Source organism: Petaurus breviceps, unplaced genomic scaffold (assembly GCF_028583685.1).
Source record: "Petaurus breviceps papuanus isolate PSGF00001 unplaced genomic scaffold, PetGlider_PUasm1.0 140, whole genome shotgun sequence".
Classification (NCBI taxonomy): domain Eukaryota; kingdom Metazoa; phylum Chordata; class Mammalia; order Diprotodontia; family Petauridae; genus Petaurus; species Petaurus breviceps.
The window spans coordinates 15,625,585-15,644,167 of NW_027185698.1; the positions used below are offsets into that span (position 1 = coordinate 15,625,585).

Below are 18,583 nucleotides of genomic sequence, written 5' to 3' on the forward strand. Positions count from 1 at the left end.
CTTTGAAAAACCCAGATGTTGAAACCCAGATGTTGACTGGGTATGGATGTAATGGTTGGACAGTTTGGAAATCTGTCTACTTGATCTGTTTCTGTCTTGATAATTCTGCCTGTATACTTTGAAGTTCGGGGTGCTGACCTTTTCTCCTCCTGTATACTTTGAAGTTCGGGGTGCTGACCTTTTCTCCTGAACAAGGTAAACGATATATGTCTGACTGATTAAAGTAAGCTTGTTAACCCATTTTGAGTTGCTTTCCTTTAACAAAGCAGATCTAAGAACCTGTGTGAGCAGCCACCCTGAGGACGCTTGGGGTGCTTGCTGCTACAGTACTCTACCTAAAATTACTTCATTTACTTACTCCATGTCTATACACATCCCATAGTAGAATGTAGGATCCTTAAACTCAAGAGATTATTCATTTGTCTTTGTATTTCTAATACCTTGCACAAAATAGACACTCCTTAAATATTTAACTGAAAATAAAGATCACTCTGTGATTTGCAATACTAGTACAAGGTATTACTGTGTCAAGTAGTCTTCAGAGCATATTAGACTAAAAAACTGACAAGTCAACTGTCACATAGACTTTAAGTCAAATAAGCCTACATCAAAATCTACATTCATAATGACTACTGTTAGGTAAAGGGTGCCAGTGTGGTATAGTGGAAAAACGCACTAGACTTGAAGCTACAGGACCAGAGTTCAAATTCCAAATTTGCTTACCTGTGAGAAAATTATTTATCCTCCTCTGTTTCACTTCCCCAATGCCATATCCAATTTACTCTTACTAAGTCCTGTTAATTATATTTTCATGGCAGTCCTTGTGCATCTCCAGTGGCTCTGCCACTACCCTAGTGCAAAGTCCTTATCAGCCTGACTACTGCAATAGTGGTCCTGCTGATCCCCCCAAGTCTCTTCCCCACTCCCATCACTTCACAAAGTGATCTTCTTAAAGAGCAGGTTTAATCATGTCACACACGACCTTTCTGTTAAAAAACTCCAGTGGCTTCCTCACCTCCATACTTAAATATTAAAAAGAAATCTTGTTTGGCTTTTAAAGTACTTCATAACCTGGACCCTTCCTACCATACCAGTCTTCTTGTACATCATTCCTTTCCACATACTTTACAATCTAGTGACATTGGCCTCTTTCCTGTTACTCCCATAAAACACTCCATCTCCCAACTCCATTTCATTCCCCACTTGCATTCATTTTTACTGGCTGTCCCTCAAACCTGGAACTATTCTCTCCTTATCTCCACCTGGCTTCCTTGACTTCCTTGTTTTTGTTGTTCAGTGTTTCAATCACATTCTAAAACTTTGAGAGTTGGGGTTTTCTTGGAAAAGATACTAGAGTAGTATGTGTGATAGTAATGGCATTTAAAGATTCCCCTGTATTGGCTTGGTTTTCAAACTGATTGTGTTAAAACCCAGAGCTTGTTAATCCCACCTGTGGGATGGACTTGATGTGAAAAGAAAGTCTTGAACTGGGAGGAGCTGGTGACTTGGAGATTTGGAGAGACACAAGAGAGAGGCACAAGAACTTTTTGGAAGCAGCACCCTCATGGAGGAAGAAAGAGAGACTGAGAGAATTACTGGTGGCCACTTTGAATTGCCCTGGACTTTTGAGACCTGCCCCCTGAGCTGCCAAGGACTGAGGAGACATGGCTGCTTTGCTGGTACTTTGTCTGTCTGTTTTGATGTTCTTTTGCCAGATTTGTCCACTGATGAAAGACAGTCCTGTTGAAGAGGTCCTTGAACCTGGCTGTTGGCTAAGAGCTCCTGAGACTGTCCTGCAGACAGAGAGTGAATACTGTCCACTGGTGAAGGACAATGCTGTTGTTGCAGGGGTCCGGGAAGCTTTCTGTTGGTTCAGAAGCCCTGAAGAAGGATTTTCTTGTTGTATGTTTACAGAAATCCTGGGAGAGGGTTTTGCTAATGTTTTCAGGGGTCCTAGGACTGTTCTACAGACAGAGGATGAATTAATGAAGAGACTGGCAATGTATCTTGTGGCCTTGCTAAGCCTTGTCTCCCCAGGAACTAAGATTGCTGAGAACTTGCCTCGTGTCAAGATGAAGAAAAGACCTCCATTTGGGTATTAAGTGCTGTGCTTAAAGTTGATGTAACTCTGGGGTAGATTCAATTGTGATCCAGGGGTGGGGAACTTTTGACCTTTTTGTGTTCTATGGTTGAACAAATGAATGTACTTTACTTATGTTTGGAAACTGATCTCCATTTGAGAAGAGGGGCTTTGTGGTGGACTAAATGAAGGTACAGCCTAGGGGTGGAGTAGTATTTAGAACAGGGACTTTGTAATTGATTGAATGTGTAGACAAGCCAAGAACAGACCTCAAGGAATTAATAGTCTAATGGTGAAAATAACTATGAACAATCAAGATCAATTAGAGGTTATGTTAGAGGGAAGGTACAAGCATTAAAGGGAGTCCCCTTTGAAGGGCTTCTTAACAGAAGGTGGAATTTTAGTGAGATTAAGTTATGTGGATAGAGCACTGGGGCTAGAGTCAGGAAGACCCGAGTTCAAATACTTAGTAGCTTTGTGACCTGGGAAAATCAGTTTACCCTGTTTTCCTCAGTTTCCTCATCTGTCAAATGAGCTGGAGAAGGACATGGCATACTGTAATGTAATGCCAAGGAAAGGCAACTTCCCAAGGTTCAGAATACCAGCATAGGTGCTCTCCATTTTATTCAGTGACCAAGTAAGAACAGAGAAGGTCAAAACATGACATCATTCAAAATACAGCATTTACTAAGCGTGATTAAATAATCTCCAAGTACTACCCCACCCCAGGACCTTCCATTCATTCAATCACTTCCTGTCCCCAAGAAGCTTACATTGAACAGGGGAGAAAAAAAAGACAAAAATCAGTATATACAAGATAAATACGTAGTGACACCAGGTAGTCTTAGAGAGAAAGAGTGAAAACAGCCTGGGGGATTGGTTGGGAGACAGACCAGAGAGACTTCGGGAGAAGAGGACTGACAACCACTCAGATACCAATCAGCCAAAGAAAATAGAAAATGTACAAATGTTAAACACCTTCATTGAATGTAAAACAATATAATGTAATAGATTTGCTAGACCCTTACCATAATACTATTCTCAGGAGCTATACTTTAGAAACACTGTAGGTAAATCCACCTATGATAATGTTCTTTTGGTACCTTAGTAACTAAATCCCCTTTCATGAGAACCAATATAACCTTATAATGAATTCCACTCCATGTGAATTACATTCTATCAAAGTTCCAGTATATCATATAGCCAGGCACTTGGTCTCACTTTCTTTAAATCTGAAATCATCTCCATGCTTACTGTTAGGAATATTCTTTAGAACAAGTAACTCAAGAGTTACTAAGTATGGGCAATTCATTTATTGAATGATTTCAGACTTGAGAAATACTTCCAAAAGAGAAATAAGATCCTAAAAATATGCAATCTTAACAGTTTATGTTCTCAAGATAATCTTATGGTGGAAAGTATATCTTTAAAGATAATTCCATAACTTACAATATATCTTTGTTTTATTTCATACTGTGGTAGTTTTTCATTCTCTGTCCCAATCCCAAGTAATACCAACAAGTTAATTCCTTTGTTTGCCCTCTGTTTTGTAGCAAACCTTAAGCATCTGCTTTGTATATCAAACTTTAAAATCCATTTAAACTTATTCATCCTTTTATTACCATTAAGACTTCCATGAAACTTAAGAGTTTATAATCTCTGACATTCCTTATAAAATTTAACCATATTCCATATTCAGCTACAGTAATGATTCAAACACATGTTTCAACTGAGAAGACATCATGTAAACAGTAATATACAACAATCATCCTTTACAGATAGGTGGTATTATAATTCTTATTTTTTACCACATAGTTGAGGAACTAACCCAGAGGGGGTAAAGTAACTTGGACACAATCACAAAGTCAGATGCCAAGAACAACTTTCAGTCATTCCATGGGAAAATGCTGCCCCTAGTTGAGAGAATATGAAATTCAGTAGTAAGAATGGCAGAGCACTCAAACCAAAGAACTTTGAAAAGTTATCTGACCCTTATAAAAAAGGAAAGGGAAAATAGTAATTAAAACATTTATTAAGCATGATTATGTGCAATGCACTATAATAAAAAAGTGATATGCAAGCAGAGATTTTCAAACAAGCCATTTCCCTTAGATAGCTAGCTGCCTGAGGAATGGTTGAAGTCAACACAAGTGCTTTTCTGTACAAACTTTCATAATCTTTATTTCATCCACTTATGTAAAAAACAAACAAAAATACTTTCACTAAATATAGTGATAGTATATGTTGTTATAAGGAAATGATAGCTAAGAACCTAATTACTTAAAATTGAGTACCTATGGATGTCTAAAACTTCTTTAAGTGACACTTGATCTGACCTTTTTCTTAAAGTTATACTTGGTAATTTATCTAGTTACCTATAACCATAATTCTGCATAAAATAGTATACTTTATTTGAAGCCTTAATTTTTAAATATCTCATTTCCTAGATGTATGGCTCAAGTTTTCCAACCAAAGTTGCTGTCTACATTCCAACATTTTCCATTTACTGCTGAAGCACTCTTTCATTCTTTAATATTCTTAAAGAGGAAACAAGGTTATGCACCAAGATATAGTACACAGGTGAAAAATAGCACTGAACTTGGGAATATAAAAACTAAATTACTGATGTACTGCCTCATTACACAACTCAGACATTACTGAAAATATCTTAAACGTTATTATCACTAACATAAGTATTTCTTGATTTTAGGCAGAAAAAAGCAATTGTAAGCTTATCTCTCACTGATTAATATACAATACAAGATAAGATCTACGACACTTTCACTGGTTTTTTATTTATTATTATATTATATATTACATAATATATTATTATTATTATTGGGGTTTTATTAATGGAACCCAAACTAATTTAAATTCTTATAAAATTCCATAAAATGTATTACAATGATGAAAAAAATAATTTCTCTATTAATAAATGTCACTACAATCATCACAAATAACAGCTAGTTTTAAATAAGCAATGTCATGTGTTACTCTAGTAAGCATACCACATTTTTGATCCCTTAAAACTATCAGACTGATTTATAGCAATTTCTACAAATTAGAATAAGGAACTCTCCATAATGAAATAATATTTAATTTATCTTCCAAAACCAGTTAACTAATCCTAGATACAGCAAAGCAATCACCAAATCCAGGTCAATGCTCTTAGTTTGGTAATTATGTTGTACTTACTGATCAATTTACAAATATCTTTACATTACAACTAATAAAATGCATTCCATCAGTTTTCACCAATCTTTTAAGAAATATCATAACAAGACAACTTTGAAACAAACAATCTCCAGTATTATAACTGAATAACTGGGGGAAAAAATCTTGTTTAAAGTAACTTTGGGATAATTACACACTGCCATTTGATTAACCTATACGTCTTATCAAGAACCTGAAATTAGTACACAGAGTAGTCTTTTAAGTACTTGCCCCTCTCACCAGAGTCAAAACTGCAAAGGTTTTGATTCTGACAGTACATGGCTGCAAATGTACACGATTTTCAGTTATTCAAAGTTTGAGCAAGAAAAAAATTGCACAAACCTATTATGTCAATTCCCCTTCAGTCGTTTCCCCTTTTCCTTTCAAATATACCGCTGATAAGTCCAGTAAATATAAAAATGTCACCCTGAAACTCCCAACGTTTCCATCAAGGACCTCTCCAATCCCACTAACACAAAGACTGAATATCCAATGGCGAAGATCTGAAGCTACTCGGGCACCAACTGAAAAATATGTTGCTTCTCTTCCCAGTCCTCCCACAATGCCCATCCACCTCAGGTAACCTGGGGGGGGGGGGGGGGTGCAAACAGCTGCCCAGGTCCTGCTGGCAGAAACCCAGAGAGGAAAGCAGGGACAATAATCACCAAGAGACCAGACTCTTAACACCCCCACATCACCGCCACTATTTCCAAGCAAAACAACAACCTAGCCCGAGGAGACAGAGTATTAGGAACCGAGACAATGTAATCCCGGGAAAAGTGGGTGCGGAGGGAAGGAGAGGGTACTGGGGAGGAAACTCAAATGTCTCTGTGGCATCCTCCAGAGACCGACAAACACAACATCAAACTGTGGGGGGTCTCCATATAGAAGCACTAGATGAAGTCCCTGGGGCAGAAACAGGAGAGACAAGCTCCCCGGACAGTGGTGGGTAAATCGAACGGTGGAGGAGAAAAGGGGAGGAGGGAGACACTGAGAGAGTAAATCACTGGATAGGGAGACAAAGCCCCGGGGGTAGAGAAGAAGTCACCCGGGGATCGGGACAAATGGAAAGCTTAACAGGGAAGGAGAAGGGAGATGGAAGGGGGGGGGGGGGAATCAAGACAAAGACGGGGTGCCAGGGCAGGTGTTACGGCGGAGAGGGTAAAGAGGGAGGCACGAGGGGGCGGGGGGGGGGGCGTGAAGAAGGGGCATGGGGGGAGGCAGGGACGCGGGGCGCCAGGGGTCAGACAAAGCGCTTGAGGCGGCGAGACAAAGAGCCAGGGATGGGGAGAGATGGAGGAAACCAGGGTTAAACAAAGCGCCCGGAACCCGGAGCGCAAGAGCAGAGGCGGCAGAGGGCGGCCGGGCTGGGAGACAAAGCTGCGCGGGGACAGCTTTTGAGCCTCCCGCGAAGGGGACGCCCCCACGCCCCACGCGTGCACATTCACAGCCCCCCCCCCCCCCCACGCCCGGCCCTGGAGTCCGCGAGAGGGGACAGCTCGGGCCGAGGGGCACCGCGGGGGTCAAGCAGCCCTGGCAAGGGACAGGTGTGGGTCGGCTTGCGCCCACGTTCACGCTCGCCCCCACGCACACGCGCGCGCTCTCACACACACACACAAACACACGGGAGCTGGAGCAACAGTCCCGGGGAAGAGCGCAGCCCAGCACGCACACACGGACACAGACACGGACACGCACCGAGGGCTCCGCTCTGCACGGAGAACGCCGCCCCGGCCCCGAGCCTCAGCCCCCGCCGCCCCTCGGCAAGTCGGGAGCCGCCGGTAACTTTACCTCTCCCCCACCCCCCAGCTCTGAGTCCCCAGACTTACCCTGTCACAACAGGCGCCATCTTCCACAAACTCTCGCCAAAACTCTAACCCTCGCGAGATCCCCGCCGCGGCCGCCGCCGCCTCCCCTCCCTCTCCTCGCTTGTCTCTCCACCCCCTCTCTCGGTGGCTCTTCCCCGCCTTCCCGTTCCATCGGCCGAGGACAGCGAGTTCCCCCCCCCCCAGCCCCCGCCTCCCAGTGGAGCACCGCCCTCGTAGTAGGAGATCCCGCGGCTCACGCTGGAAACCCACCCCGGCGGCGACTGAGCATGCGCACGTGGGTGCGCCTCTGGAGCTCCCTCTTCGTAGCGACCTCGGGGAAAGCCAGCTTGGGCATTTCGGGGGTGGTGGTTGTTGATGTTTTTAAAACTCCCAGAAAGATAAGCCCGGAGACTGGGAAGACCTTAGGGGATTAAAACTGGAAGGGGAAAGGCCGGGCTTCAGGGTCAGGAGGAGGGGCCATAGAGAAAGGTAGGAAAGGACCTGGGAAAAGTCAACCACTGATGGGAATTTTCCGTGTGGACTCCGCATACGTTCTGTTATCTTTCCCTTTTAGTAACTCGGGATTCCGGAGTCTGAACTATGCAAGGGACCGAGTCACTAAACAGTTCCTATTACAACTGCAGCCTTTCTGCTTGCTTACCCAGTCATCCTCCTCCATTGAGCAGCACCGTTCCCCTTGGTTTTCTTAATGTTAAGTAAGATTTCTAGGTTTCCCTTGTAGGCTTACCTACTAAAGGAGCTTTACATTTTTACTTTTTTTTTTTTTTAGCTGCTTAGCTTTTCATTCTGTCTGTCGGGTTCCCCCTAAGACACCTCCAACTTTTTCTCTAGGGCATCCAACTTTTTTGATTAAATTCTAGTCTATGTTCCTTGGGGGGAAACTCCCCATTTTCTAGCCTTGCTATTTCCATGGGATATTGCAAAGTTTGCAATGACTTGTGTTTCTTTACGACCCAGTTGTAGAAAACCAGTACTGCTTAAGTTATCCAGGAGTGACTATGTAGAAGCAACTATTTATTCCCTGGCGTATAGGTGGCGCAGGTATTTTAGCTGTCCAGGGTTTCAAAGTTCCCCAAGTTAAATTTGTTAAATGTCTTTCTGTCCAAATGCCTTTTTATAATCTTAATTCCATACATATATATGTATATGTGTATGTATATTAATATTAATGCTGTTGTCACTATACAGGATGCCCCAAAAGTGTTGGTGCAGTTTTAATCCATCTAAGCTTTAATAATAGCTTGAAACCACACTAAGACTTTGTTATTAAAACTATTTAGACTTTAATAATAGCTTAAAACCGCAGACTTTTGGGACATAGTTTGGTGATAGTAATAGGTTGGTATAGAGAAATGACAGCTAAGAAACCTGATGTCTTAAAACTGGAGGGTGAAGCTTACATGCAGAAACCATATTATTGTATGCCTAACCTGCATGAGCCCATTTGCAACTCTGTCTCTAGGGATTTAATTACAATCCCAGAAAATGTACTCCTTTCCCCATGTGTTCCATTCAAAACCAGAAAACTGGGCTTCTCCCACTGAAACCTCAAGAAGGCTCAGGAGCCTGAGCCACAAAAGACAGAGCATGTGCGAGCGGTCTTCTGCGCATGCTCGTCCGCTAAAGACTCCTTACTAAATGCGGGCGGCCTAGTCTCGCACATCACCTTTTCGGCTACCCCTCCGCCCCCCTTCCTCCCCCCGCCCGGCCTCTTCAGACACAACACAGCCGTGGGAACTTTCCCAAGTGTCGCGAGAGCTGCTCTTGAGCTGCTGCGGCACCGCCACCGATCTCGCGAGGCTGAGCTGGGACAGGTCTCTTGTCTTCCCTCCCTCTTTATCTTTGCCAGGCGCTCTTAGAGGCGCTCTGGTTTTGAATGAGCTCTACCCCTCGGGGCTCTTGGGGAGGTTGTAGAGGTCAGCAGATAAGATAGTGGCTGAATGGGGAAAGGCCGGAATGAGCCCACTCCCCTCCCTCCGCCCGACCTTGACCTACATCTACCCTGGGTGGGAAGACCCTGGGAGCAGAGGGGAAAATCCTATCGGAAGGGAGAAAGACTCTCTTCTGGCCGCTGGGTAAGAAGGAGGTCACCAAGGGGCTCGGGCGAGGTTTCAGGTCTTAGGGGCCTCCCTGGTACTTTCCTCAAGGTGCCAGACGAGGCCCCCGCCTCCGGGAGCTCGCCGAGCAGCCTCTGGGTTACAGCTTTGAGTCATTCCTCCTTGAGTCACCCACTCTGGTGACCGCTCATTTAACTTAGCATAGCGCGAGTTCAGAGTCCCTGTGTTACTTTCTTGGAGTAACTTTTTCCCCCACCTGTGCCACCCACAGAGAACTGAAGATGATGCGCCTGGTATTTGTCTCCCACCATGACTTGATGCAGGGACTTTCAACCTTCAGAAAGTCCTCAACCCCTTTATCTGGTTAAGTCTATGGAGCGCTTCTTACCATGTTTTCCAATTCACAAAATACCCAAGGTTACAAAGGAAACCGGTTAAATTGAAATATCTACCCATCTTTATAGAGATAGATAAGTAGACCCGGAGCTTAGCACAGATGAAAAAGGAAACCAATTATACTGAAATATATCTTTATAGAGATACACAGATCCAGCGCTTAGCACTGCCTGGCACATAGTAGGTGCCTAATGTTTATTAAATTGGATATAAAAAAGTCAGGGCTTTTTGTAACACCTTCTTTAGGTTAAGAACTTCCTCAAAGTACCCTAAAGTAGCCCAGGTTAAGAACTTCTTCCTTAAAGTACCCTAAAGTGACCCCAGTTGCTTCACTTTACTATTTCCCCCAATAATTTCCTTTGTCCTTTTACTCTTTTAAACATCCTTATACACCAGTTTCAATCCCTGCTCCCGCTCCCACTTCCACCAAACCCGTTGTAGATTATACTCTGGAGGTTTTGGCCCTTTTAATTATGAAACTTCAGGCTTTGATCCCTTCTGATATGATTAGTGACTACTCTCGGAAAGACCCCTAGGCATTCTACACTCCATTCTTTCCAGCAATCTTCTCCATAGCCTTACCAAACTCCTTACATCCAAGGTAGTTTCTAACCTGCCTTTCCCTAGAAGGTCCCCCTTCCCTACACTTTCTGGAACCACGATCAGATCAGTTCCAACATAGTTTTGGTATGGGGTATGTAAATCTACTCCTCTATGGCCCCACCTACCCTATAACTTTTAGGTCCAAAGTGCCTCTCCCTGAACAGTACAGCCCTATGTAAATTTAGCACTTATTAGAGTGCCTAGCATATAATAAGCACTTAATTAATGCTTGATAATTGATTATTATAGCCTCCCCTCCTAAAATACAAGCTTTTTGAAGGCTAAAACTGATTTTTTTTTTGGTATTTTTATCCCCATACATTAGGTAAGCTCTTAATAGTTTTTCATTCATTCATTCTTTTTAAACTTTAACTCAAGTATGAATTCTCATTTTTGTCTCAATTTCCTTTTTCCTCCCAGTTTGTTAAAAATCATGCCATTTTAAATTTTATTTTCAGTCATTCACAACTAGCTATTCCTTGCTTTTTCTAGTTGTAATCTGGCCATTGAAATTTCTTTTCTAACTTCATCAAATATTCTCATTTCATAGCTGTGATAAATTTGGCAATAGTGATTGACATTTCTGTAGTGCCTTAAGGTTCACAAAGTCCATTTCTCAAAACAGTTCTGAAATATACAGTGTAAGTGTTATTAATTTCATTTTACTTATAGGAACTAAGTTAAGTAAACCTGCTTACAATCATACAACCTAGTGTCACAGCCAGGATTCAGACACAAGCTTCCTAATTCCAAGCCTATGGCTCTACTACATATTATGCTTCTCAGGAATTTAGGTTAGCATTGGTCTAATTTTTGCTTTCATTGCAGGCAGGTACCATTCTAATTAAGTTGTAAATTATAATTTACTGGGTAGTCAATAGATTTTTATTTCTTTTTTTTTCTTTTGGTTCTGTTGGATATTATACTTTCAAATTACAAATTGTAACACAGTGGGAAAAAGTAAAAGTACATGTGTATATCAGAATAATTTTTAATTAGGAGAGAAGAATATTCATATCTTATTTTTCTCTGTTTCTACTATGTGAGCTCAGTCTCTCAGGTCTTCTTATCTAATAGCTCCCTAAAAGGTTTCTCTACTTATACTTGTTCCTCTCTCACCTTACACAGCATTGCCATCCTTTTGGTGCACAGACGTGATTATATTAATCTGTTGCTTAAGTACCTTCAGTGGCTTTATGCTACCTGCTAAATAAAACTTCTTAACCTGACATTGAAATCCTTGCACTGAGGGTAGGGAACCTTCAGCCTCGAGGCCACATGAGGCCTTCTAGGTCCTTGGGTGAAGCATTTTGATTGAGTCCAAATTTTATAGAACAAATCCTTTTATTAAGGGGATCTGTTCTGTGAAGTTTGGATTCACTCAAAGGGTCCTACTTGAAGACCCAGAAGACTACATGTGGCCTCAAGGCCGGAGGTTCCCCATCCCTGCCATGTATGAAACAACTTCAGCTTTCCTTTCCATCTTCTCATATCACTCCTGTACATATACCAAACTCCAAACAAACTAGATTACGAACTGAAAAATCTAAGAGTTAGACGTGGGAGGACATGTAGTTTAACCCAAACCTGGATAAGAATCTCATCCAATATATTTAGCAGGTGGTTATCTAGTTTTGCTTAAAGACTTGTAATGGGAGAAAATCTACAAATTTGAATAAATGTTATAAAATTTTTCCTTGGTGGAAAGCTAAAATTACCTCGTTGCAAACTTGCTTCTGGTTCTGACCTCTATGGCCAAGCACAGCAAATCTAATACTTCAAAGTGACATTTCCTTTGACCCCCCCCCCCCCATCAAGTTTTTCTTCCCTAGTATTCATTGGGAAAGGGAAGTAAAATAGCTATCTAGCTGTCTATAAGTATTTGAAGTGCTCTTACATGGTTGAAGGATTCGAATTGCTCTGCTTAGCCCCAGAAGTCAGAACTATATATTCCGTAGGCATCTTAAACTCAGCATGTCCAATACAACTCATTATCCTTCCCCCCAAACCCTCACCTCCTCTGAACTTCCCCATTACTGCCGAAGGGACTACAACCAGTGTGTCATCCTTTGCTAATGAAACCCCAAATAGGGTCACAGGGAGTCAGACACAACTGAAATGACTGACCTGCAACAGTACTTAATACCTATCTTTATCTTTTCTAAAACCTCAGTTATGACTGATTATACTTTAGTTCATATGGCAGCCTCTGACTATTCTTCTGGTTTCTTAAGCAGGAGTGAAAGAGTAGAAGTTAATCAACTTCCTGTGAGGTCCAGGAGCAAGACTTCATAGATGTCATCCTTAGGTCCTGGCTGACACCCACCTAATATGTCCATTCTGTTGCTAAATCATTTCTACCTTTGTAATAGTTCTCATATCTCCACTCACACAACTACCACCCTCTTGCCACCCTCGAACTCTGGACTATTTAAGTAGCCTCTGGTTGGTCTCCCTACCACAAGTCAATTTCAACTACAGGCCATCCTCCACTCAACTGCCAAAGTATTCTTCCTAAAGCGCAGGTCTGACCACGTCAGTCTTCAACTCCAAAACCTCCATTGCCTCTAGCATCAAATATAAAATCACCCATTTGACTTTTAAAGTGCTTCGATTCCTTTCTAATTATCTAGGATTCTCTCCCTTCCTTTCTAGTCTTCTTATGCTTTCTTCCCCTCCACCATACTCTACATTCTATCGTTCTTGTTATTCTTTACACATGACATTGTGTTGCCTGACTCCCAGCTTTTTCATTGGCTGTTCCTCCATGCCTAGAATCCTGTCTAAATCCAACTCTGCCTCCTGTCTTCCAGCTTCCTTCAAGACTCATTTCATCAACTACTTGCCAGTGATCTTTCCTAGTACCCCATATTCCGAGATGACCTCCAATTTGCCCTGTATATATCTTGTATGCACATAATAGTTTGCATATTGTCTCCTCCATCAGAATATGAGCCCCTTGAGGACAGGCGTATCTTTTGTATCTCTAGTATCTATCAACATGCCTTATACATAGTGTTTAATAAATGTTGGTCAATGCTAAGTGCTTTCAAATGAAAAAATTCCAGTTCTTGTGTCCCATTGTACTATTTGCATATATAATTAAGTATTCACCTAAGAAAGATAATCGTAACAACCTCTGTTACAGATTTAAAAAAATAAAGGGAACAGCTTTTTCTGCATAAGCTTTCTTGTTTTTATTCCTGTCAACATACCACCAGTTTTACATTATAGAATATTAGAAGAGACTTTAGAAATAATATAGTCCAACCCACTAGATGAGGAAATAGCAGAGGGACGAGTGATTAAATGAGGAGGTAGCCAGAAGTAGGGGACCGGTGATACCTGATGCTACTGGGAACTAAAAGATCTGTTCTTGTGACTAGAGCCAGATCATTTTTCTGTGTTAATCCTGTATGCCATTCCTTATATTTGTAACATCAACCCTTCATTTAACCAATGTTAACAAAAAAAGTCTTTAGAAGACAAAAAAAAATAATCTAAATTCCTTGAACTATCCATCCATCAAGGATCTGGGACTTTTTAGGTATGGGAACTCAAAATTTTGATTATGTATAATGAAAACGAGCAATAACCCATTAGTTCAGAGACTAAAAGAAATAAGAAGCAATGGAATTAAGCACTAGGTCTCAGCAAATCAGAAAAACAAAAATAAAAACAATATATTCTGCCTCTCCTTTTAAAATTTTTATTTGATTTTTTCCAGAATTATCTGAGTAATGGGGTTTTATTAAAGTTCAACGTACAGTTCTTCAATACCTACTATGTGCCAAGTACTATGTTAGGCACAGATGTTGAATTTGTTTAGCCTTAAGATTTGTGAGATGGGGCGGCCAGGTGGCTCAGCAAGTAAGAGCACCGACTCCAGTGTCGGGATGACCTGGGGATCGAATCCGGGCGCAGATACTTAGCACCACACCCAGAAATAACTGGCCTTGTAACCTTGAGCAAGTTACTTAACCCCTATTGCTTAAAAAAAAAAAAAAGATTTGTGAGACAATAAAGGGTAGTAGTAGGAGCTGTGGAAAGGTTAGGGTCCTCAAAGTAAATGCAGTTAGTGCCAGTGACCATTTGGTGGGAAAGTATTTACAATTGTAGCAATTTGCCATTACTTTGGCTAATTTAACAAACTGCAAGAAAATAATACCCTATCTTGATTCAATTCAATTCAACAAACATTCATTAAGTACTTAGTCAGTCTAGAGTACTGTGCTAGGAACTGGGACAGATTCAAAACTTAGACATGGTCATTTTACAGCATGACCAAAGTAATAAACCCAAGGCCAAGCAATATTGTCATTTCAATAAATGGTAAAAAAAAAAAAAAAACAACTATCTGATTCATAAAACTGAAGCCATAGAATACTACATAATGTATAAAATACATAAAAATGTTTTTCTTAAACATATATTTGTAATACATTATATAGTCCAGCATCTAATGTGTTGGTTAATACTAATTTTAACTCAAGGTTAAAGCTTTTTGTACCATTCATCTTTATACCCTTAAAACCTAATGCCTTGAAGATGGTAGAAATAACAAACATTTGCTGAAATTATTTGAATAAAATTGAAGAACTAGGTTGCCCTGTATTACCATTAATCTTGGGCATTAATGACTTTTATCAGTTTGTTTTCAAAGAGAACCTAGCAGTTAGATTTCACTCTCTGTACTTTTATATTAATAAGCATCTGTATGTAGATAAGACCTTTTTTGCACAACTGCCTCTATATAAAATGAAAATTTAGAGGACTAAGTTTGTACCAGTCTTTTATGGTATTCACCTAAGATAAATATTTTCTGAAATGTAAAAGCTAGAATTTATTGTTACTTTGTGAATAATAAATTGTCAAATTGGCTATAACACGTTCCCACAACTAAATTCACCAGTACAGAAGTTGGTACTTAACCACACTGAGGAACAAAGCAAAAAAGCAGACATGCTAATCATTGGTAACTCACCTTACACTCTTCATGCCTCTGTATTGCCCATTGTTCCCACTGAGTAAAAGTATCTGAACAGATTAGTGGGGCAATATGACCTCCACAACCTCTTAAATAAGTGTTTTAAAACTACTGTCTTGAAAGTACCTCTTTTCTAAAGGCAGTTATACTCTTCAAGATGAGTTTAATATCTCAAAGCTTTAAATGCTGATTATTGCATGTCATCTTTTAATGTGGCCTGGTGTTTATTTTTGACATAGGAAAGATATCTGGGCCTTGATGATATTTTTCTATCTTTATATTTATATCTTTGTCTGGATCTTTGATTTCCCCAGCTAGGGAACTCCCTGGTGGGTGAACTCTCTTCATCATGTGTAGGGATGCAATGTAGAACTACACTTCACATCTAATTTATAGTCAAGGAGTTGTCTGGGTCACTGAGAGGTAAAATGACTTGTCTGTGGACACACAGCTATTAAGTCTCAGATGCAGTACTTAAACTCATGTATTCCTCACTCCAAGATCAGTGATCTTATGATTTTATGATTGTTTTTGATCTATGATTTTACTCTTTTAATTATTTTTTTGGTTTCTTTTCCTTTTTGGGAGGGGGGAGGCAATGGTATTAAGTGACTTGCCAAAGGTCACACAGCTAGTAAGTGCCAAGTGTCTAAGCTAAGGCTGGATTTGAATTCGTATCCTTCTGATTTCAGAATTTGTGCCTAATCTTTCAATTATTAAGACTGACTAAAGGACACATCATTTGAGGGACAGATAATATTACTGAATGTACCATCTGTCAGTAGAACTACCCTAGGAAAAAAAGGAAAAATTTACCCTTCTAATTGTTTCAAAACATAAATCACTTAAAAGTCACTGAGTGTCTTCTATGTGAAATGCACTGTGTTAGGCATCAGTATTACTATTTTTAATTACCATTTTCTAGTATGTGAAGTATATACAGTTTTAGGCAGTTATGTATCTCTTACCATTATTAGCACTCTGTACAAAACTGACTAAAACATTTTTAGGTGTTATGTATGAAATAGCCTACCAACAAAAAATAAATTTTTTAAGCTCTTCTTAATCATAAACCTTAAATCTAAGTCCTTTGGAAAGATATGTGGATTTATGCATGCTTCATCTTTTTTTATTCAAGCTTTCCAAACACTTTGGCCCAGATATTTCTCTCAGAATTGCTGTTGACTTCAGTGAGAGTTATAAACTATCATCAGAGGAAAGAGCTTGGCTTCTTTTTTCTCCAATTCTCAAATTCTTAAGAACTATTCTCATGAAATGTAAACCTGATTTTCATCATACAGTTTTACCTAAGTACATAATATTTTCCTTTACCAGAAAGTAGTAAACATTTATTTTTAACTAGCATAGTTATATTTATACTTTCATAGTACTTTCCAAGTTTCCAAAATAGACAGAAAAGTATAGACTCTCAGAAAAGGGAAAATACTTTTTGAAAAGAAAATAAAGCTTCCTGTAAGATAACTTCAGAAATACAGTATGTGACAAAGTACATTGCTTTGGACAATATATTTGTTACTGATAAGTTGTATATAAAAGCAATATAAGTTAAATAATTTTCAGTTGTAGGAAGTCTCATTATTTTAAAATTAACAAGTCTCCTAAAAAGCAAATACCCCCAAGAATTTAATCAATTTCATGAAGTCAGATTTTAGCATAAGACAATTCTTGAACTTTTATTTTAGTGCAGTTTTTTAAAATTCAAAACAAATGGATCATCATAAACATAGCTTATTTTCTTTAATTACATGCTTTAAAAAAAAAGATTGTGAAGACAAAGAAAAACCCAACCACTTCAAGGTATTTGACTCAGCATAAAATTTATCTTAAAAACTTTATGTAAAAATCAAAGGTATAGGTTATGTTATATAACATTACTTCTCAGCATATTTTCTTCCATTAATTTCATTACAGGTGTCAGATTAGATTTATGATAAGGGATTACATAGTAATTAAAACTAAATTCTGTAATATCCTTTTCAGACATGTCACCAGAAACTTCATAATGATTAGTCATTTTCTCCAAACTATAATTTAAAATTATATTACCCTAAAATATCCATTGGTAGTATTTAATTGAGGGGAGAAAGTGAAATATTCTATTATATTCTATTCATATTTACACTAAACAAGTGTCAAGTCAAAGAAGTGGTATGACAAATCTCTAATTTAAGGTTTTATGTACCAGTAATAACCCTTTTTTCCTGAAAATCACCATGGACTAAGGACAACCATTTCATCCTGTTCCTGTTGGGAGAAGAGGGTATTGAAATTTAATGATTGTGCAGACAGAGTCTTACTGGTGTTTATCTAGAAAAGACATTGAGTCTTGGAACATATATCTGTGCCACCCAGGTGGTTTATAAGGCTAGGTAGAAGAGTGGTGAAAGAAAAAGTGATGCTTTAGGAGAAGCTGTAGATTTAGAAATGAGGAAATATCTATCTATAAGACAGAAAGAAGGAAGCTCTTCCTTCTCTTCTAGTTTTGTCCTGCTGGGACCAGGAACTCTTCCTAGTTCTAGTGACAGCTTCTTCAGAATGTGGCTATGGTTCCAAGTTAACTTAGATATGTGTTTATGTATTCTTAACTAGATTACTAGTGTGAATGCCTCTCAAAGTGGTGCAATTCTATTGAGTTGTTTTCATTTTTGAGAAGTTGGCCTTTCCAAACTTCCCTCAAGCTAACACTTGATACAGACACAGTGACTGTTTCTAGTTTTTAAAGTGAAAAGTCTCCCTAGTAATTGGCATCATCTTAGAAATACTTTCTTTTTCAGAGCCTAAGGTTATGAAATTACAGAATAAAATAGAACCTAAAAGATCTATAATAACCATGGTGCCTCTGTCAAATTCAGACTCCTGGTCTAGACAAGCTATCAGTTTCATTCAGTACGCAGCTTCTTATAATGTAAAGAATTCAGCACCCTCTTCCTTCTTTCAGTTCCATTTAAAGTTTATGTATCAGTCATGGACTTGATGCCCCTGTCTCATATCACAAACTGGCTATCAAACATTTCAAAGCCCCATAGGCATCTCAACCCACTATATACAAAATTGAATTCATCTTCCCACCCTACCCCACCCCCAAACCCTACTCTTCTTCCAAAATTCCCTATTTATGTCAAAGAGCACTACCATACCCTCAACCACCAAGGTTCATAACCTCAATGTTATCCTCCATTCATCACTCTCACTCACCTCACATATCTAATCAGCTGACAAATCTTATTTCTACCCGTTCAACACCTCTACCATGTATTCACGTTTTTACCATTCACACAGCCTTCAGTGATAAAGCCCACAGTAATAATGGCCTAAAGTAGACCCTCATCACCCCTCCCCTGGACTGTCTCAATAAACTTCTAATTGGTCTCCTGCCTCAAATCATCCTCACTCCAAT

General features: G+C 39.7%; 1 protein-coding gene across 10 annotated transcripts in view; it reads right to left on the reverse strand.

The window, feature by feature from the left end:
* Nucleotides 1–18,583, reverse strand: part of RBPJ (recombination signal binding protein for immunoglobulin kappa J region) — a 460,166-nt gene that overhangs the window by 110,236 nt on the left and 331,347 nt on the right. For 4 of the 10 annotated variants that reach the window (XM_069068843.1, XM_069068887.1, XM_069068905.1 and 1 more), the window contains exon 1: nucleotides 7,123–7,173. The exons of 3 other annotated variants lie outside the window; for them this stretch is intronic. In XM_069068843.1, coding sequence (XP_068924944.1) covers nucleotides 7,123–7,142 — 20 coding nt within the window. In that variant the 5' untranslated portion in view covers nucleotides 7,143–7,173. Of the gene's footprint in view, nucleotides 1–5,635; nucleotides 5,784–6,991; nucleotides 7,103–7,122; nucleotides 7,174–18,583 lie in introns of those variants that run through there. 3 more of the 10 variants (XM_069068895.1, XM_069068862.1, XM_069068870.1) reach the window with 3 other exon arrangements.